Consider the following 22,442-nt stretch of genomic DNA (forward strand, 5'->3'; position numbering starts at 1 on the left):
TGGGTCACGTCACGTCGCCGAAGACCCGGCTGCCAGTAGGTAAGTGAGTTACAGAGGCCTCACGCCTCCCCCGGCATTAAATTAAATGCCTGGGGTAAGACCGCGGGGCCTCTGTAACATCCCAGTTTGCGCACCGCTGGTATCATGTAACCTTTAGTTGCTAAATTTGCTTGGAGTGCAGTTAAGTGTGTTGTCGGATTCTCTGGCTCAGCATGGGTTAGCAAGCTAAATGCTTACATTCTGGCATGTTCTAGTTTGAAAAAGAAAGAGCCACTCTCCTGTGCTTTAAAGCAGCAAACCCCCAATATGTTTTTTTAACATGATGGATATTGAGGGGTCCCTTGGAGCTGACCTGCACTACTTCTTCTCTCGTTTTTCTTTTTTCCCAGCTGCAAAGAACCCATGGTCCGGAGATACTTGCAGGGGGTTACCAGGTGTAACTTTCCCTCCAGGGGAAACAAAATAGCTGCTAAATAATCATGCTGCAGCTTTCATTTGGACAACCATTTAAAGCAGCTGTTTAAGCAATATCCTACATGTGCGTTTTTTAATAAATCAGTTTTGTACTATGAGAAAATACTTGGAGCATTTAAAAAAAATAATGTTTTAAAGACATTTTTAATGTTTCTAATGTAGGAAGCATTTCCAAAGTGACAGCCCCTTCCCCAACTTTTTTTTTTTTTTTTTTAAATCTTGAACTGCAGCTTTAAATCCTCTTTATAAACCAGTGTAGAACAAAGTTAAACTGGTAACTTCTCTCGCATGTTGGGAACCAGGGGTCTCCAGAGCTGAAAATAGTGCAGTTCAGCTCTGGTTGACCCACCGCTTCCAAGAATGAGAGAGGGGAGAAAAAAGGGGGCAGGTGGGGGTACTAGTTAGGAAGGATTGTTGCTTTAAATACTATTGGGTGTAAAATCCTAGGCATGTGGCAGATTCTGTACCGTTCCTAGTGTTTCTCAACAATGATCTTCTCGTGGAGCTTCAACTATACCATGTTTGGTTTTAATCAAGCAACCAACACCCCCTGAGTTTTCCACAATGTGTGTTAGCCACTGCAGGTTTTAGAAACAACAACTGTCAAAGGGGGTTTGGGTTTCCTGGTTAACCCTATAGCTTCTCGGCTTTGAAAAAGTGCTAAGAACAAATGCTATGCGTGGTTGTTGACATTGACCTTTTTTTTGTTTTTTGCAATGTCTTTATATATAATGTATACCCTGTTCATTTCATGTAACTCTGTGCCCAGGACATACTTGAAAACGAGAGGTAACTCTCAAAGTATTCCTTCCTTGTAAAACATTTTATAAATAAATAAATACTGGAAAGAGCAGATTTGGTACAACCGTATCTGTATGGGGAGACAGTAAGCCCATTTAAACCTAATCCCCACCAGTTAATTCATTAGAGTGAGATTGCAATTCCAATGAAGTCTTTGGGAACGAGTGTGGAAAAGGTAATAACTCTCAAGGCTGTGCTGTGCTGTGCAGAAGAGGATGTTCCTAACACGTCTTAATTTACTGAAGTCAGCGTGGGCAACGTGTGTGTGTGTGTGTGATCTAAACTAAAGAAAAGTCAAGTAGTATTTGATTATTGTTAATTCATTCAAACACAATTGACAGCAGAACATTAGTACGGAAATATGTAGTTGTTCAGTTCCAAACGGTGTACCGTATCCCGGTTTTCTTGCAGGCGTTCCCTCTGGATCTGTACACAGACAACTTTTTGGAGAATAGAAGGGACGCCATTGAATCCCGGCTCCAGCTGCTCCACGGATCTTCCACAGAGACTCTGGCCCAGCTAATCGCTGATGTGTGGAACGCACATGAGGGAAAAGCAGCAGCATTAGTCAGCTGGGAACGATTCTCTTCTCTTCAGCAGGCCCAGGTACAGTTGTGGGCAATGTTTACTAAGCAGTGTTAGATTGTAAGCGCTTCAGGGCAGGTTCTCCTTTTGCTAAAGGTCACTGTTATGTCTGAAAGCACTTCTTCCCATGATCTGTTATTTGTTATTTATACGATTGTCACGTGTATTACTGCCGTGAAGCGCTATGTACATTAATGGCGACATACAGTGCTATTCCATAAGACATCTTACAGGCTCTTTAATGGAATGTCACATGATCACTGTAGAATTAGTTCCTAATTAAAGTGTAACCGTTCCCGTCCAGTGTCTAGAGATTACACTTGTGTGCAATATTTGGCTACTCAGTCTAGGTTACCTAGACTCGGTGCTGGATTCAGGCGGTTGGGCGACGAGGTAGCAAGGGTGAAAATAATAGGTGCCAGGAACTTTTGTTGTACTTCAGTCGTTATTCTTGTCCTCCCGTCTCTCCCTAGAACCTTCCTCCTACATTAAATACCATATTGTGATGTCAAGATCCCTATGGCAACACAGGGTGGGCCCAGCATACACTAATCTGCTAATAACCCCTTGAGGGGGGTTGGGGGGGTTACAAAAGAAACATGCATTGTCTTTTATTTATGTGAATGGGCTGTCTCTTTCGTTTGCCAGAATGTCTTATGAAATAGCACCGTTTAGTAAATATGGGCTTTCCCGCCCCACGGAAATGAACCCCTTACATGACAAAAAAGGGTCTGTACAGCACTGTTCTGTCTCAGGCTCCTCTGGCAGGGAAATGGATTTAATAATGTTTTCTTCTGTCATTATTTTCTGAAGCTGGGAGAAATGCAAAAGATTATTTTGTAGAAATCGTTGCACGAATATAAGCAGTGTGAATGACATTTATTCAACATATAGGTCTTTGTAAATACTGTAACAGTTTTGGAAATATGTTGGTTTCAAAGCAACATTTTAGTAAAATAATAGCATGTTCTTGTATAGCGCTGCTAGTTTTACATAGCGCTTTACAGAGACATTTTGCAGGCACAGTCCCTGCCCCGTGGAGCTTACAATCCATGTTTTTTTGGTGCCTGGAACACAGGGAGATAAAGTGACTTGCCCAAGGTCACAAGGAGACAACACCGGGAATTGAACCAGGTTCCCCCTGCACAGAGACTTTTCACTTAGCTATTATTTGATTAATAACAATTCCAGCTCTCTACAGTGGGAGTTAATGATCATTTATGATATAAATGTATTCTTTCAGTGTGCCTGTAAAGACTAATATGAGGACTCTCCACCCCTTCATTGCAAGGGCTATGGTGACTCCCTCGGCTTTAAGATCACCTATTCCTCTTTACTTTATCGTTAAATACCATCTGATTTTCTAATCATTTGTCAAATTGGTTGTAGCATTGGAACGTTTGTCTTTTAATGCAGGGTTGTGCAAACTTGTCTGCGGCGCCCCAAATCCCCCCCCCCCCACCTTTTTTTTCCGGTGTTTGACGTCACAACGGCATGTAACGTCACCGGAGCGCAGGTAAGAGATTATACAGAGGCCTCGCACGCTCCTCCGGCATTTCATTTAAATGCTTTGGGGAAGAGCGCATGGCCTCTATAACAACCCCCCCCACCCCCCCTGAAAATCTCACGCACACGCACCCATTTTAACACATGTGCCATACACACATCATGTGAATTTTATTTCCACTATAATGGATTCTCTTCCTGGTGTTGCTAAGAGCGTTTTCCGACACACTGAACATTTTGCTTTGCAGAATCTGGTGTCCTGCTTTGGAGGAGCGTTTTCAAGTGGAGTATGTCAGAGAATGTCAAAAGACATCAGACACTGCCGAGGGGGACTCCCTGATTTGGTTGTATGGAATACACAGAAGAAACAATATAAGGTAAAATAACAGTAGTGCATTGTCCAGTCTTCATGCATCTGCTGAGGATAATAGAAAAACCCCTTGACTTGAGTGCCTAAAGTATTACTAGTTGTTTTGATAGAGGATTATTGTAAAGGTTGTAATAGGTTTAATAACAAATGTGAGCATTTAATATGAGCTTAATGGTGTGTAGGACTATATGATAAATTAGAACTCTCTTACTCTACCTTTAAACATCTGTAAGATTTGTAAGCTGTTAAAATCCTATAGCAAAAAATGCATGCCCATCCCTGATCATTTGCCGAAAGTGAATGAAATATGCATTGTGTGTTCGGTGATAATTGTGGTTCCTAGCGGTTGGACAATTCACTATTTTAATATATATTCCGTTTGATTTACTCTTATTTTAAGCCTAAACAAAGATTAGCATGAATCACATCCTTGTGACTAAGCTGCCTTATTCATTTCTGTAATCGCATCACCTATTAGTATTACCATGTAACATACCGTACTCTGCACAATAAGACATTTTCATTAATTACCTTGTGTTCGTACATGTTTTGTAGCTGGTGGAAGTGAAAGGCCCAAGTGATCGCCTGTCACACAAGCAGATGGTGTGGCTGCATGAACTGAAGAAGTTGGGAGCAGATGTAGAAGTTTGTCATGTAGTTTCCATCGGGGCAAAGAGTAACAGAGTTGGCTGAATGTATCTCATCCCGGTAGTGATTATTGCAATGGTCGATGCACAAAATAACGTTTTTGTATATATAAAATTAATTTCAAGAATCTGCATTGGCTCCGCTATCTCTCTTCAACCAAGAAAAACAGGTTATAGAATTTTACCAATCACACAAACACAACGGAAGGTTTAGACTTCTTTATTTAAGTCCCATTTCTTTTACATTATAAACCTATTAACTGTTATAAAAATCTTCCCAGTAAACATAAGCCAACAAGTCCATTGAGGCACAAAGGTTTCAATCAGATGGAACACACTTCATAGACACATTGCTGTTGCACCATTCTAACTGCAGTGGTTTGGGTCAGAGGGTCACCCTTGGAGCTACTTGGTTGCAATGGATGTGGAGCAGAGGATTGGGTGGGGTTTGCACTCATTGGGAAAGTCTAATTTCCATGGCTATGTATATGTCAACATGTGTTCTACATTAAAACACAGAAAAAGCCTTACAAGCCACAGGATAGTGAGTCCGTGAGTCTTGTTACTACAGTATCTCCTTCTGAACCCGAGTGCTAAGTATCTTTTGGCTGCAAAATGTGCGGCTTTTTTTTTTTATATACACAAGATTTGTACAAGGGAAAAAAAAATCTATTGCGTTTAATGGGACTTGTTGGATACATCTGGTGGTATGTTCTTTACGATTGGTACAATACATTGGATTTCGATAGAACATACAGAATTAGTCCAAAAACATGCTCTAAAGACCCTGGTCAATATGCTGTAAAGCAAGTCATCTTGTTAGGGAAGCATGAAACTGCATTCAAATGAACCAAGATTCCCTAACAAGTAGAAAGTGGCTTCATGGCATATTGAATGAGCCCAAGTGAACCGTTCTGTATACTTTTGGAACACTTCCTGTTCCACGTGCCTCCTCTCTGGATCGTACAGTACTCTGCATCCATTAGACAAGTGATGCATCCACTATCGGTATTAAGGCAATTTGTAGCGTCAGTGAATCATTTTAAGATTACAGCGCAGTTCTGGCAACCATTTTGCTGATTTACTAATAGAAAATGTCAACACAATGTAACTTCCAGTAATGCCCTTCCCAAATGTCAGTAGGTAATCTCACACGGGTATGGCACCTATAAGTAGCTGGCATCCAAGGGAGATGGGGGGTTCACCCCAAAACACCTTATCATAGTCGCTCACTTGCAGAGAAAGCAAAATACTAGTTACGAAGTGCTAGTAGCTGCTAGTAAGGGTCTCACATATACCACTGCTTAAAGAGCTAGGCCTATGTTTACTAAATGCTATCCAGCCTTATACCTCAAGACTTATTCAGTTGAATGGGCCTGGAAAGGTATAGCTCCCTGGGAAACAAAAAAATGACCTATATTGAAAGTGAGGTCAATGTTACGCCCTTTTTTCCCACCGACCTGTTTTTAAATAAAAGTTCATACAAAGTAGTAGTAGCAGCGTTTTCACATGGCAACCTCGGCGGTTTATTCTCACTTTCTGCATTCTAGCAGGAGCAGGCTTTCCAGGCGACCGTCCGTGACTTATCAGGGAAACCGCCTGCGCTTTTCTGATAAGGCTCTTTTGAAGCCCAGTAACATCTCCACAGTGCAGTATCTTAGCCATGTTAACTTCAGGTTTTGGGTTCATTTTTAGAGTAATATAGCTCAGTTTAAACATCGGTAAAGTGAGGGGGGGGGAGAGCAGGAACTAGAACTAGAGAGGGAAATACATACTCTTATTGTAGAGTATGTGCAAGGGGGTGAATGAAGGCTAAGCATCAGTTAGTAAATCTAAACACTAAAGTTGCGCCTTGTAGTGGTAAACTGGTATTATATCACTAAACCATCCTTGTTGATTTTTTTTTTTTTATATATTGTGAAAACCTACAATATTCATATAACCAGGCCTGGAAAAAATGTCACCTCAGCCCACCGCGGGCGCCAGTGCAGGAAAGCTTACGTCTGCTGCAGAATGTCTTCGGAAGCAAAGCCGTCAATCACCGTCTCTGCTTCCTGAAGTCACACCCCACAAAGCCTTGCATGGCGCACGACTTCGGGAAGCAGATCAGCGATGTAATGCTGTTCTTCTAATGACATCCTGCAGCACACACGGTCCACACACCCTGCCCCTCTCCCCTTCCCCCCACACAATTTTTCAGTCGTCCTGGACTAGTGATTTTTTTCCCCCCAGACCTGCATATAACATATTAATCTATAAGTCCATTTTCTATTCACTACATTATAATGTTTAAGCACGTTTAGAATGGACAATCGTTTATTGGTGTCAACGAGTTTGAAAACGGACTGTTTACACATTTCATTGATGCATAGGGCTCATCATTTACATTAGGCACACTAGTCTACATTGAAAAACATCTCACCCCTCTGCAATTCATGCACCATCTTTAATCCGTCAGTACTGTAAGGTGCAACCTGTGCTGTATGAAACGGAGTATCACATTTCCTTTTAATTCTGCCGTTTACCAAACTTTTTGAATGATTGACACACACACACACACTTTTATACTTGTGACAGCTTAAATACCTGTGGTAGGAAGTAACAATTAGCAGTTTGGTTCAAGGAGCTTTTTCCTTCAGCCCGAATCTTTATTTTCTAAGTCCTCCATCACAACTTGGACATGGTCCCTCACACAAACGGAACTCTTTTTTTTTTATCATCATCTATTGTGCTTGTCCACACAGCTACTGTGCTTTCAGCAGACTAGAAAAATAAACTTTGAGCAAGAGTAGGCCAGCTCAAAATCACACCCAAACCAAATGTAATCCTATAAAACAGGTGTAGCCAACTCCAGTCCTCAGGAGCTACCAATAAGTCAGGTTTTCAGGACATCGCTGCTTCAGCACAGGTGGCTCAGTCTTGGACTGTGCTGAAGCAGAGAATGATTGAGCCACCTTTGCTGAAGCAGGGACAGCCTGAAAACCTGACCTGTTGGTAGCTCCTGAGGACTGGAGTTGGCCACCCGTTGTACGAGATTCTTCTTTCTTTAAGACTTTTAGTAGCAGAGGGGATTCATGTACTTAAAGTGTGTGACAAATTAATAAAGGGAAAAGGTTCACGATACAACTACAATACACGTATTCATGTAGTACAATGTTTTCAGGTTGCGATACATTATATTAGACAAATTCTTCATACAGCATTAGATGTTTGGGAAAGCTCAGATTTGATGAATAACTTTTACTGCTATAAATTGCATTAAAGGGTTTTTACAATTTATAACAGTCCACTCTGTTACAAAGACAATACCTCTGCTAGTTTGTGAATAACACACTTTTGCATTTCAGGTGTCCTGCTTGATGTAAAAATGTGAGCTTACAAGCCAACTTGACATCTCCTATCTTGTGCATATAAAGGACCATGATATATGCTTATTATTTAAGCAGGTTTTCATGGTTTAGCAAATTGACCAATACAGATAGGAGTACCAAGATTATAAATCATATTTACCAATTATTATTATTATACTGCACTATATACATACTTTAATTTAAAATGTCTCCTTATAGGCACTTCTACATTTTAAGAATTATCTACAACAGAAGTCAACAGTGCACATCATTTGAAAGTTTACAAATTATATGCATTAAAGGCAAACTCAAGGAATCCACCAAAGATTTAGTCCCCAGCCTAAGAACACTTATACCATTGACTAGTTAGCTGGTTAAGCATTAGTTTGCATCCTAAATATGTTAATTCATTTACTAGGTTAACATCACAAGTAAATTAACATTTTTCATTAAAAAAAGAAATTAAATTCAGTAATATACTGCAGTTCTTCCTATTTTCGAATTACTGCAGAGAGAACCCACAGATAAGTATCTAAAAACAAAGTATAAACTAACACGTCAGTGATTTGATCCCGACCTCCTAGCTAGCAAAATCTTTGTAGCTTACATGTTAAGCTAAACCAGTGTTGTTTTTTTTGTTTTGTTTTTTTTTAACCTTTTTTTGGTTAAGGAACCCCATAATTATATTGTGACGTTCTGAGGAACCCCAACACTATAATAGCACCTCTGAGATCAGATGCATTGTAAGGAACCCCAACCCTCTCTAATAGCGCGACTGAGATCAGATGCACTGTAAATTCTTCTGCATTTGGTACAATTGTCAAATGACCTGAAAATTGTAGGGAACCCTTTGGGGACGCCCGGGGAACCCTTGTTGAAAAACACTGACGAGAACTATAAATATGAATAGCCACACAATATGTGGCCCAGCTTCTTCATTTGTAATACGAGTCAGCGTTCTGTCTTGGTGCAGACTGGATGTGCCAGGATCCCCGATCCACACAAATTGCAACAAAGATGATCATCCCATCATACACATTTAATGCGTTTCGCTTAAAAAGCTTTCATTTCTCATTTTCTCTTTATTTGGCTGAGAAAAATAGTAGCACAACACTTCGAGGCTCGCCGCGCCTTCGTCAGGCTTTGTTGCAACCTGTTGGTCACTATGTGCACCTGACGAAGGGGCCGCGACCGCGCCAGAAACGTTGTGCTACTATTCTCTCAGGTGTTTCAGCGAAACGCGTTGAACGTGTGCAACGGGTGATCATCTTTATTACTAGAAATATTAATGCAAGAAAACCGATGATTGGAAAGTAGTAAAAGGCACAGTCCCATTTAGCAATTCCAACAAACCAATAACCGGTCTTGAGCAAATTGTGTAATTTGTGTTGCACCAATGTTTAAGACTACCCCAGTTTTTGCACTATATACGTCAGCTTGTTTCTTGGGTAGTGTCATGAGGCGGTGTTACATATAATGCACAAATCATAACATTGCGCGTCACTTTTATCCTTGCAATCAGTGTCAACAAATCTGCCCGGTATGAGGCGACGTTAACTTTCTTTGCTTAAAAATCTGCACCCAATGTAAAACTGGAGCTTCGGGTTTAGTAAATACCATGCCATTTTGACGCTCTGCACCAGTTTTGCTCTAAAACAAGGTTTCTCTGAGCGCCGAGAGGTATGCCCCAAAAGTGTCCAGACTGCTTTTGTACCTAGATCGCATCATACAAAAATAACACAAAACCTTTTTTTCTTTGTTGCAGAAACACTCCTAAAAACGGCAAGGAATTTTCTAAAAACGTATTTGTAAGTCTGATCACTGCAATTATACAAAAGCACACACACATACTGTATGCACACACTGTGTGTGAGTACGTGTACATATATAAATACACACTATAGTTATTCATACGTTTTGTTTATCTCATTTGTCATTGTGCTTTTAACTGAAACAATCTTTGAGGCCTTGATGTGCGTAGCTAGCAGAAACATTTAAAGCACTCCAGGCTGCATTTTTTGTTTTGTTTATTTATGTTAGTTACAGGCTTGAAGCAGGGGGTCTCCGCTGCCGAACCGTGTTAATTTCAGCTCCGGGGACCCCCTGCTTCTCAAGATACTTACCTCTGTAGGGGTGCCGGTATTTCTGCAAGTAGCAGATCCGATGGTACTTATTCAGGCTAACATAATAGTGGCTTTAAATGTTCCACAGGCCAATCGGAAGCAGTGATGTCATCCCTTGTGGCTTCCGATTGGCCCACGTGACGAAGGACATTTAAACATGAAGGAGATACCGGCATCACCTACGGAGGTTAGTATCCCCGTTAGCAGAGGATCCCTGCAGCAGAAATTAACGTAGTTCAGCTCCAGAGACCCCGTGCTTAAATCCTATAACTACATTAAAAATAAAATGATAAACAAAACATGCAACCTGGGGTGCTACTTTAAATTTACCTTTAGAATAGGGGTTAGTGTGTTTATCTTCTTGTTAATCCAATCTCTGTTGTTGAGTGGGACTGCACCTATAATTTACCTCCCATGTTTTCAGCAGGAATGTTACCTTTCCCACGAAAGCAGGAAGGGAATTGTACACGTGAAGCTCGATTCAGTTGCGTTTTAGTATATGTGCAATAAAAGAAATGTCAGTGTACGGCTAGGAAAAAAAAAATACGCAGCAAATTACGTAAAAATATACCGTTTCCTTAAAACACAAGGCCCAACTCGCCTCAGTCCTCATTCGCGAGAGTTTCGGTGGACAGCCACGTTTTGGCGCCGTTCAAAAACTTGCTTAACGGCGTCCCCAATATACTTCGGCGGCACAAATTCCCTACCGGGGAGAATGGAAATGACGAGGAGAGAAAATCCACACTGCCGTAATTACTGTGTAACCCGTCCGCTCGAAAGAACATCCTGCTTGGTTCCAGTTCAGGGGAGGTTGGCGACGACGGGTGCCTATAGTGCCGCAGACTCATCTGCAGCGTTTCGATCTCGTTGGCGAGTAGGGATATCTTGTGGAAGGCGGTGATGAAGCCGCCATTGGCGATTTGTGCTTCCGGAATCCAGCGAAGGTAGCAGAGCTTCCATAGTTTGATGTGCGACCCGTGCAGGCGAGGAAGGATTGTTCCGTGTAGGTCAACGGGTTTGGAGAACCATTCCGAGAGATACTGCTCGAGGCCTTGGTCCTGGGCCGCCTTCGCTTGCTGGAGGAATTCAGGTTTCAGTTTCAGTATCAGGGAGTTTCTGCGCGGCATGAACTCCTGCTGGTTGATAATCCCGTTCTTCAAGGAGGGCGGCATCCCGCGTAACGTGGAGCTGTAGTTTTTCTGCATGGAAAACAAGGGAAACCAAAACGGTAAAGCCAACAGGAAACACTCGCTAAAAATAAAGATGACCCTTTAAACCAGTTTTATGACCTTACATATAGCATTTTTACGAGCCCCATGATCATGCGAGCAGAAGATTATGGTCCATTTCCATCATGATCACTACTGGATCTTCATCATCATGATCACCCTCTTACGAGAAAAGTCTAAGGATGGTAGGATGCCGTGCTTTCTTTACCCGTTATGTTGCTATTATCAATTTGTTATCAATGTGCTGTGAAGCCACCTGATCATGTTAGGGAAGCCCTGAGCTCCATTTAAGTGAAATGGTTTCCCAGCATATTGAATAGGAACCCTCGCACAGAAGGCATTAACATCTCAATCATTTCATTTGATATGGCTTTTATAGCGGTCACCTACATTTGTGATACTTCGAGGCTTATTGTAAATCAGCTAACGCTGACATTTGCTATTGACTTTAATATGGAATTTCGGGCTTAGGCGCCCCTAAATCGCTTTGGCCGATTATTGAAGAAGGCTGTAAAGCCTCTGTCCTTCATCTGTGTGGCACTAATAGCGAGTGCCTCCACCTCAACACGTGTGCGACATTTTCAGTTGTTAAACTGAAACTAAGTTACTCACACTTTAGGGGTTTATGTACCAAGGTAAATATTGAAATGTCATCCTTTTTGCAGGCACAGGTCCCACGTGGAGCTTACAATCTATGTTTTGGTGCCTGAGGCACAGGGAGATAAAGTGACTTGCCCATGGTCACAAGAAGCCGACGCTGGGAATTGAACCAGGTTCACCTGCTCCAAGCTCAGTGCCAGTCAGTGTATTTACTCACTGAGCCGCTCCTTCTCCCCATGTACTGATTGAATGTATCCCTTATTACGTGTAATCCATGGCCCCCCAGACTCTTTGAATTTGTCTACTCCTAGCAAGCCTTCTCCACACCCTCTACAGTGATTCCTTTAAAGCCGGAGTGGCCAACGCCAGTCCTCAAGGGCCCCTAACAGGTCAGGTTTTAAGGCTATCCCTGCTTTAGCATAGGTGGCTCAGTCAACGACTGCTGAAGCAGGAATAGCCTTAAAACCTGCCCTGTTAGGGGCCCTTGAGGACTGGCGTTGGCCACTCCTGCTTTAAACTGTATGCTTCAATCAATATTCAAGTTATATCTAGTTACAATAGTTTTTTTTTTTCTTCCAGAAAAATTATTATTTAAATATCCTTTTTCACTATAGCATATAAGTTTAGGTCATATCCAGCTATAAGCACACTTGTTTTATCTGGATTCTGGTTAAGCAAAAAAAAACAAATCTGCTTTAACCCTTTTGAAGTACGATAGGGGAGCCCCTGCTGCTGCCACGGTACTGAATGTGAGCGGTGCTCTTGGGCAATATTGTATATAAGGCTGATAGAAAAGTAACCCAAGTGTAGCACTCAGGCTCACCTTCTGGTGATAAATGTAGTGGTTAAAACGTAATCTTTATTATGCAACAACAAGTTAAAATAATGGGTGTTAAAATGACGGGCTGAAGGTGCACACTGGATCCAAATGCTGATAGCCGTATTGGCTCAGGATCCTAAAGTAATAGTGTCAATAGACCCTTGCTAATACTACACTAGATAACAGTCCTTGTAAAGGATCTGTGGCTCGGTGGAGACGTGCAGGGAATTCTCGTGAGCAAGATAAAAGGTACTGTAAATCAATTAGCAGACAAACTGATAAACCAAAATGTAATGAATAAGACGGTTTGATGTACAGCAGCCGGGATGATTCCCGTGGTACCCAGTTTATAATATATTGGATGTACCACAGTCCAAACAGCAAATAAAATGTTTGATCAAGGCTTATCTGGGTACTCCATATGTGACTATTAATAGTGATGTAGGAAAATCCGCACCATTACAATAGCTGATGTGACCTCGAATAGCCTTTCAAGGAGTGTGCAGCAATGATCTAAGTAGATCTATATAATAACACACACACATAATCACAGAACGCCCCCAGTATTACTGGGGGCTTTCTGTAATTTCTGTAATCTCTGTGATTATGTGTATGTGTTTTGCTTTTGCTTCTCCCATGCACCAGGTAGTTACTGTCTGTGTTGTATTTGTCTGTACGGTGAGCGACGTGTTTTCTCTGTGTATCTAGTATAGATCTATATAATACCTAGACCATCTTTACTAGATACAGCTGCTTAATAGATGCCGAGGTGAATAGTGTGGACCGATAGTAGTATATAAGGTCCTTATTGATTTGAACCCCTGAGCATTATTATAAGTATGTGGCTAGCTCTGCAGCCACAACAGTGGTATTAACCTTAAGTAACCTTAGGGTTAATCATATTTTCAGAGAGTGTCCTCGATTCCCCCTGTGTGGTTAGAGGTAATGAAGTATAGGTTCTTTTAATATTAGGAGAACCATACACTTATAAATCGTTGGTCAGCTGGGTGGAAGTTGATCACAGATAAGGCAGATACTAATGACCAAAAGTAATGTACTGATAAGCAGCCCACATGCACTGCTATTGTAGAGAGGCTCTTATACTGTGGTGAGTGTGTTAGCAGGAGTGTATAACGTTGCAGGCTGTTGAGAGACAATATTGCTCAAACTTATCAAAGGTACATAGATCTTGAGAGAATAATGTCCCTGTATATCTGAAGGAGGTTTTGTGTGTCCGTCGGGGCACTTGGAAAACCTATATTGTGCAGGGGCAGAGAGCCGCACCAGCTCGCAGTGCCAGACAGTCAGGTGCGGTGGCGATCAGACTCTGCGCGTGCACGTCTGAAAACACAGCCTTAACCCTTTTGAAGCCAGATGAGCCTTGGTCAGTGAAGGGTTAATTATATTCCCGGTGTACCTTTGTCCGCTTAAAACACTTCATAGATCCGTTCTGCACAGAGGGCACACTCTTTCCGATGTACAGGGGGTTATTGAACAGAGCCCGATCCTTCGTGGAGAACTGCAGAGACCAGTCCCACACAGAGGGGAACTTCAGACCTTTTTCATCTCCGAGCTGGATGTTTTTGCCGATAGCGAACTCCTAAAAGACGGGAATTCAAACGGAACACAGATATGACGACACATACGGTTTATTTACTTCGCTAGTTAACACTTCACTAACCGAGCTCTAATTATCGCTGACAATTTGCTTAGTATTGGCATAATGGGGCAGTCATTCCTAGGACCAAAGTGTACGAATAACAGTGGCATGTTTTAGGGGTTACATTTGGGCGATTGATGCCTTTCTTTCCCAAATCTGACACCGGAGAGTATTACTTTGTAAACACACGGAGACTTGAGAGGTTTGATTTCCCTTTTTCTGATGTCAGTGTGTGTTTAGCAAGAGTTTGCTCAGCCAGTGCCCCCCTCCTTATTCTTTATTGCCTCTGTGATAAGGACGGGTGGGATAACGGTAAAGATAACCCTCCATTGACAAACACTGCCCCCCCAGAGGCCCCCAAAAAATGCAATTTGTCATTTATTTTTATAAATTAAAGCAGCCAAAATCTTTGCTGCTAGCGCTGTTATATTAGTTTAAGGAAGACAAACTCCAGTTTAATAAACAACGTCCTTAGTTCCACTTTCACTATTCAACAAACATCTTACTTTGACATACTGCCACGTGGCAGAACTACCATATGTGCAAACGGTTCGGCTGCACATACCTTTAGGGGCCCGTCGTTTAGCAGCTGGAACAGCGTTCTGCCATCTCTAAATGCCCCTCTCTGCGCACACCACCTCCCCGGGCCCTACCTGTGTGGGGTCTTACCCGGCGGTGGAGGGACTCCGCTCAAGTGGCCCTAACACGGAAGTTAGGCTCAGCCTCCGCATTCACCGCCGGGGTGGGCTCAGTCCACCGCTCCACAGATACTGCCCCAGGGGAAGAGGGGGGCTTTTTTTTTTACACCGGGACCCACGGGGACTAGTTTTGCCCCTGAAATAGTTTTTATTTTTCCTTCATCCTAACCAAATACTTCCCTGTCAAATCCTCCAGCAGTTTCTTCTGCTCATCTCAAAACCGCTCTAGACTACACAGTAGACTTTTGATCCTATAGAAGCGACTTTCTGACATGTTATGGTGCTGCGGGGAGGAGAGCAGTAGGAAGGATACTGAAGCAATCCAAATGGAGCAGGTACACAACAATACCAAGTATCAACAAAAGGCAAAGATACATTGGATGTAGCATTGGGCATCTTTGTATTTTGTTGATACTTGGTAGTGTTGTGTACCTGCTCCATTTGGATTGCTTTAGTATCTCTCCTTTAAGCTCACCACTTTTTAAGTACTGTAGCAGGTTTTTCCATGTTCCTGTGCAGGACGGGTTCATTGTGGCCATTCTCCCTCCAGCAGAGGTAAATGAGAATTTTCACAGGTAGTGTTAGGACCTGCATACTGGTCATGCCGTGACGTGGCTGCATACTGGTCATGCCGTGACGTGGCTGCATACTGGTCATGCCGTGACGTGGCTGCAGGCTTATAACGCTTTGGCCAAAGGGTTTAACATATTGAATGACCCTTACTCATGAGAATACCAGCATTGGGTGACAAAATACATAGTTAAATACTTCAATGTTGGTAGTCTCATGAGTAAGGGTCATTTACTTTAACCCTTTGGCCAAAGCGTTATAAGCTTCAGCCACTTCACGGCATGACCAGTATGCAGGTCCTAACACTACCTGTGAGAATTCTCATTTGCACAGGTAGAGGGAGAATGGCCACAATGGACGTGCCCTGCACAGGAACATGGAAAACCTGCTACTTAAAAAGTGGCGAGGCGTGAGCTTAAAGGAAGGATATTAAAGCAATCCAAAGTGAGCCGGTACACAACAATACAAAGTATCAGACCGCAATGCTATCCCTTATTTTATCCAATTTGTTCTAACTTCATGCAACAATATAAATGATTTGCAATGTTTTGGTCACTTTCAATAATGAATTAAAAAATATGTTAGGGGGCAAATTTGTCACTACAATGGAACACTAGCTGTACCCAAGGCTGAGAGTGTACTTACAGTGCTCTGCTGTACACGCTGGTGCGGAGAGTTAAACAGGAATGTGCCAAACAATGATATCCGTGTGCTGTCATGTAACACCGTTAAGTAGGTCTCGGTGAACTGGAAAGCCGCTGGGTATTGCTCTAGCAGCTGCCAAACGCAGTCCAGGAATAGCACAAACAGGGGACTCTTGGGAAAGAAAACAACATATGTTTGAGGACAAGGCAAAATATAAGAGAGTGTTTTCCAACCACTGGTCTGATTGTTCTCTGCCTGACTCTTTGGCCCTCTCTGTACTGTACATTAGCCGTATACAAAGCGGTTTGTTTTATTTACGGGTAGTATTTTTACATATGCAGGATATGTGGGTTCGGGTTCCACAAAGTCCCATTACATTTCTAAGAGATTCTATTGAGTCACAAGGTATTTTAAGGGTTCTGTAGTCAAGGACTGAGCCGTCCCAATTTTTTTGAAATGGACGGAAAGCAGAAGTCCCCAGAGCTGACCCGTATTAATTTCAGCTCCGGGGGTCCGGGGAGATTTAAACCTCCATTTCGTTTCCCTGTGTGGAAACGTAGCAGTGCTACTTTCAGTGTTAACTATCTTGGGAACAAGGGGGTCCCTTGTGATAATACAGATGCAGATACGAGTATTCTAACACTGCTTTGAAAAATCTGGGGCAATCTCCCAGTAATGCTGCAACATTTCTCTGACATTTCTGCAGAAAGGCTAATGGCCCATCGGATTAACACAGCATGGATCCCTGGGTCAGTTTGAATGGGACTGCCAGGGACCTCTGCTGTGTTAATCCGATGGGCCAGTCGTCTTTCTGCAGAAATGTCACAGAAATGTTGCAGCATTACTGGGGTATTGCCCCAGATTTTCCAAGGCAAGTGTTCGGATACACGTGGCTGCATCTGTAGGAACGTTTCAGCTCCAGGAAACTCCTGCTTCCCAACAATGTAAAAAAAAAAAAAAATTAAACTTGGAACTGCATCTTTAAATGTTGGAAGCGACTGATCTATAGTGTGGTTTGATAAAGGTGCATTTCATATATTTCATATATTTCATATATTTCACTTATTTCATTAAAAGGAAAGGATACCTTGTAGGCTGCGATATAGATCATGCAAGGTTGTCTTATGCATAAGCTTGTGAGACTGTAGAGGTCTCTTCATCAGACGTGGAAGGAAAAATGACAGCAGATTGCCCATTTAAAGTGAACAAGCTGCAATGTACAGCAATGACTAGTATAACTGCATATTTTAAATGATCTATAGCTCCAAGACGGAAAGGAAGAGACCAAAAAAGCATTACGAGTATGTGTAGTCTAACCCCTTCCTAACGCCAAGCTAGAAACTCCTGGTGTACGGGCTGGTCTGTCCTTTTGGTTATCACTGTAAGTTAGAGGTAAAAACAATCAACAATATAAGCAAGACTGCAGTGTACTACACTGTTCACCATCAACAAGGTGACGGCAGTGCACAGGGATATTTACTAGGACTACATCATTTACATTTTCATAAGCAGGTTAATTACCCCAACCAAACTTGAGCCATGCAACGGCAAGCGTTTACCATACGATTGTACCTCTTTATCGGATTTCTTCAAGTGGTTACACCTATCTAGAAACGGATATCCAGCCATCACCCACTCCTTCTGTATCAGACTCTGGAATCCAACAATCGTCCGGAAATAAGGGTCCAGCATCAGTTGTACGAGGGAGGCCACGAGACAGCTGAGATCACGGCCTTCCTCTTCTAGGAACAGAAACAGAACACACTCACATACAGGCAAGAGCAACTAAGACAGATTGATGGATGTGAATATTTTACAATGTCCCTCTGTTATTCCAATACTAAATCACAGCGTTCCTCATCTTCTTTTTAGTGATGATGTATTTTCCTTCACTCATACCGTACCTAAAATAATGGTCATCTTTATACCTACAAAGGGAAGCAGAGCTTTGCACTTCTGTACCTCTAGTATGAACAGTAAGGGCAAAGTTCCAAAGTATTATTTTAAACCAACCCACGGACAGAAGTCTAAACATTATAATCAATATAATATGCATCCAACATAGAACTTGATGGCAGATAAGAACCACTCAGCCCATCTAGTTTGCCCATTTTCTAATCTACTATAAAACCTCAGACCCCATTTGGCACTTGGCTTTCTTTTATCTTTAGGATGGCTTGTGCCTTAGCCAAGCATTTTTTTTATTCCCTTAATGTATTAGCCTCTACCACCTCTGTTGGAAGGCCATTCCACATATCTACTGCACTTTCAGTGAAGAAGCAGTTCCACACATTGCCCGAGCCTCTCTCCCTCTAACACAGGGATGCGCAAAGTTGAAAGCGCACACACCAGGGGGGCGCAAGATTTTCTGGGGGGGGGGGGGCGCGGCTCTTACAGAGGACCGCGCTTCCCCAAAGGCATTTAAAATAAATGCAGAGGCCCCTGTAACTTCTTAACCTTGGATCCAACAACGCGTCTCCATGGCAACCGGCGTCAAATGCCGCGGGGTAATGTGACGTCACTTTGTCATGGCAACATGACGTCACACGACCCCGCGACGTCATTTGACGCCGGAGTCAGGCGGGGGGTAGGGGGAGAGGGGGAGTGGAGAGGAGAAAGGGGGGCGCATGACGGTAAGCTTTCGCACCCCTGCTCTAGATGCACCTTATTCATGAAACACAGAATATCCTTCCCTCCTGTACCTTGTTGAAACCCTTTATGTATTTTAAAGTTTCAATCATATCCCCCATCTCCCTGCTCTCGTCTGAGCTGTACATATTGAAGTTATTTTGTATTTCCTGAGCCGTTTTATACTGTAGATAGGTGCGCAAAGTTTCTGCGCTGCGTCCTCTGCAACCGCCGCCCCATCTCCCCACAAAAACCCTGCTGTAGATCATGCACCATTGTGGTAGCCTTTGTAGTAGCACTATCTCTAATTGACTTATGTCCTTCCATAGATATGGTCTCCAGAACTGAACAAGGTACTCTACGTGAGGTTTTACCGATCTACCTCACCACACTGTTTCTTCCACAAATACCTCTCCCCATACAACCTAGCATCCTGCGGGCTCCTCCCAGTGCTGTTACATTGGTTTTATTCCCCTTCTTTGCTGACTGGGCTATTTTCCATTATGCTTAGGCCTCTGCACATCTGATTATTTGCCTTCTGCCCAGTCTGACATCAATCCTCCTTCCTCGTCTATATTTAGTAAAATAAGTCTTTTTAATTATTACCATACTTGTCCTCTTCCTTGTGCTTTACACAAAGGGATGTCGCTTTTAGTACTACACCCTTTTAGTTTCTTCCCACTGGTCCTGCATGCCACTAAAATACCTCCATACGGCCAAAGAATCCCTCAAATATTTCCACCTCTCTAAAAAGTCAGCCCTCCTAAAATCTAACACCTTACTGTGTAGTACGGCTCAGCCTCTGTCTTTATACTAAACCACACTGATTGATGATCACTGGAGCTCAAATTCTCACCACACTTACAAGACAATCTCTTCCTTTGTGCGTAGTCATTCTATTACTGCAAATGGGCTCCCTCACCAACTGCTTAAGAGATAACCCTCGCAAGAAATCCAGGATGTCCGTGCTTCTATCTGAACCAGACACATGGCCATCCACATCTGGCAGATTTAACGCTCCCATAAGGATAATGGAGCAGGAGTGGCTCAGTGAGTAACGACACTGACTGGTAACAATGACAATGTTGAATCAGGGGAGCCTGGTTTAAATCCCAGTGTCGGATCCTTGTGACCAAGTCACTATCTCCCTGTGCCTCAGGCACCAAAAACAGACTGTAAACTCATCTGGACAGGGACTGTCTGTAAAAACCCTATGCTGCGTACGGCACACTATGTTGTGCAGGGCTTTGATGTCCTCTTATCAACATCCTGTCCAATTCCTCCTCTTGTCATGGGGGTCTGTATATCCCCCCAGTACTGACGACATTCTCACCAGTTTCTAGTGTCACCCCAAGTGTCTCAGTCCACCGAGAAACGTAAACGACACACGTACTACATATAATCCGACAGAACAATGGATTACTTCTCTCTAAAGTGACAGGGAAAGGGAATTCAATGGTGATGCAATCTGGTTAAGTGAAAAGCTTTGCAATGCATGTCCGCTCACGCCAACTAAATCATTACGTGGGAAGGGGAGAGGGTGAAGATTGGTAAATTAACTCATAATATTAGGCTAGTTAAAAAAAAAAGGCAGTCAAACAGAAACCTCTTTAACACAAAAAATGGTGCATAACACTTGGGTTAGTTATGTTCTATGACCGCTAGAAAACAGGGCCATCGTTCTGTTACTGCATGGGCAAGCTACACCCCAGCTACGGGAGGGAAACAAACACATTGTTAAAGCCCCGAAAGGAAGCTGGAATCGGATTATTTGGCAGGAGACCAAAGAGTTTCACCAAAATAGTAATTTTCTGACTCAACAGCTGGACTGGCCTCGCGGATCAGTTGATTTGGCAAGCGCGAGCAATGAGTCACATCGGTTACCGCAGCATGTCTGGGAGGGTAATCCCTCTGCCCTCTGCAGACGGAACACTAATGTTTTGTTGAAAACGGCAGTCCCACATAGAACTACACTTAGTCATTCCACGATGCCCACAAATAATAATTAGACAATTATCTGTGTGTTCAAATTATGTTGGACACTTGATTCTGGAAGCGTCTGGAAACATTAACGTGGACAGTGGGTTGTGCTTTCGGATCTCTGCCTTGTGTCTCCCTATCTTTCTAATTGGTCATCTTACATGCAGGGAGTGTGCATAAATCTGAGTGCCTTATCATTGGAGGGAAGGAAACTAGACAATCGCACCCCAATTCATATTCTATCCATTGTAAATGAAAAAAACAATGGAAATGTACAGAATTTCTAAAACGATTGAAAAAAAAAAAGTATAGATTTTTTTTTTTAATGAATTACTTCGGTTGAGCCTATTAACCCCTTCAGTGCTGTAAGGTTCCTGCCACCATTGTGGCCACGGTTCCCTCCAGCACTTCCTGATCATGTGATTGTTCCCAATTAACGCTGAGCACCAAGCAGCGGTGCCGTTTTGATGCTGGGTAATTTAGCAGCTGATGGGATCTGGGATGCCGCCATTTTGTAATGTGCTGCTGCAGAACTACTTGACCTTGGAGCGGTCACATGATCGCGGCGTCGCTGATGACGCTAGCTGGACAGGAGCCGCCCACTGTGGTTCCTGATCTGGCCAGATTGCGCTCAGGGCTCCATAGGCGCGCAGAACGAAATTTCCTCCAGAAAAACTGAACTGAAAACCCATGATGGAGGGCTCCATGAGCGCAAAAACCCCATGACGTGGGGCACACAAAGGGTTAAAGGGACAGAATTTAACTGCTGATCAGTACAAATATCTTCCTTAAAAATTGGACACTTTGTGGCTTATTGTATCTTTATCTCATGAACGTTGAACATCTACCAGAGGGGTGGCCATCTCCTGTCCTCAAGGGCCACCAACAGGTCAGGTTTTAAAGATCTCTGCTTCAGCACAGGTGGCTCAATCAGTGGCTCAGTCAGAAAGATGGCCAACCTTTTTTTTTTTTAACATATCTATTGTATCTGCCATCACCGTATCATGGTCATTAATTTGTTATGTATTAAGCTTCCTTGGGTTTCTATAGAAACCATTTAGGAAGCCACAGCACTTCCTCTTTTGAAATAGGCGGCCATATTGCATGCCCTGGGAAGCAGGATCTTTGCCGATCAATCACGGAAGAACGGATCTACCGGCTGCTTAGATAACTGCATTGCCGTAACGGCCAGAAACAGCTGCATTTATTAAAACAGAAATACAGATAGGATGAAACGCCCCATTGAAAAAATAACTGGTAAATAAAATATCGTCATTTTATTTTCTAGGAGCTGTACCCGGCGTAACTCACGCCCATGTAGCAGATCTTAGAGGTTATTAATGAACCATTACTCTTGTTTTTCACCCATCCCTGTAACGCGTTGCTGTCCCTTGTCCATTCTACCCCACCATGGTCTCTCCATCATACCCTGCTCCTCTTTGCACTCTCTCCTCCCCTCTGTGCACACTACAATCCCTCCTCTCGTCTGTCCCTCCTCTCATCTGTCCGTCTGTGTCTCCTTCCCTCCTACTGTCCCTCTCTGTCTCCTCCTCTCCTTGAGGATGCATTCTGTTTGTTACAGACATCCTTATATATATATATATCTAAATGAGAGAGAGCTAGATATTTCAGAGTGTTTGTCTGTGCGTCAATTTGTACCTGGTAGGCTATATGTCTGGCACGTAACTTCATACTGGTGACATCATAATGAGTTGCAGACATCCTTAGAGAGATGGATATATAGACCATCATTGAT

At 42.8% G+C, this 22,442-nt stretch overlaps 2 protein-coding genes across 5 annotated transcripts in view; one reads left to right on the top strand and one right to left on the bottom strand.

Moving 5' to 3' along the window:
• FAN1 (FANCD2 and FANCI associated nuclease 1) overlaps positions 1 to 4,515 on the top strand; it is a 35,960-nt gene extending 31,445 nt beyond the window's left edge. For both annotated transcript variants that reach the window (XM_075575861.1, XM_075575860.1), the window contains exons 12-14: positions 1,687 to 1,881; positions 3,615 to 3,743; positions 4,292 to 4,515. In XM_075575861.1, the coding sequence (XP_075431976.1) occupies positions 1,687 to 1,881; positions 3,615 to 3,743; positions 4,292 to 4,429 (462 nt within the window). In that variant the 3' untranslated portion in view covers positions 4,430 to 4,515. The remainder of the gene's footprint in view (positions 1 to 1,686; positions 1,882 to 3,614; positions 3,744 to 4,291) is intronic.
• A 72-nt stretch (positions 4,516 to 4,587) lies between these two features.
• The window catches only part of MTMR10 (myotubularin related protein 10), an 86,410-nt gene continuing 68,555 nt past the window's right edge, over positions 4,588 to 22,442 (bottom strand). For all 3 annotated transcript variants that reach the window (XM_075575863.1, XM_075575862.1, XM_075575864.1), the window contains 4 exons: positions 17,651 to 17,820; positions 16,079 to 16,249; positions 13,923 to 14,105; positions 4,588 to 11,055 (listed from right to left, as the gene is read on the bottom strand). In XM_075575863.1, coding sequence (XP_075431978.1) covers positions 10,459 to 11,055; positions 13,923 to 14,105; positions 16,079 to 16,249; positions 17,651 to 17,820 — 1,121 coding nt within the window. In that variant the 3' untranslated portion in view covers positions 4,588 to 10,458. The remainder of the gene's footprint in view (positions 11,056 to 13,922; positions 14,106 to 16,078; positions 16,250 to 17,650; positions 17,821 to 22,442) is intronic.

Source organism: Ascaphus truei, chromosome 18 (genome assembly GCF_040206685.1).
Source record: "Ascaphus truei isolate aAscTru1 chromosome 18, aAscTru1.hap1, whole genome shotgun sequence".
In the NCBI taxonomy this organism is placed as follows: domain Eukaryota; kingdom Metazoa; phylum Chordata; class Amphibia; order Anura; family Ascaphidae; genus Ascaphus; species Ascaphus truei.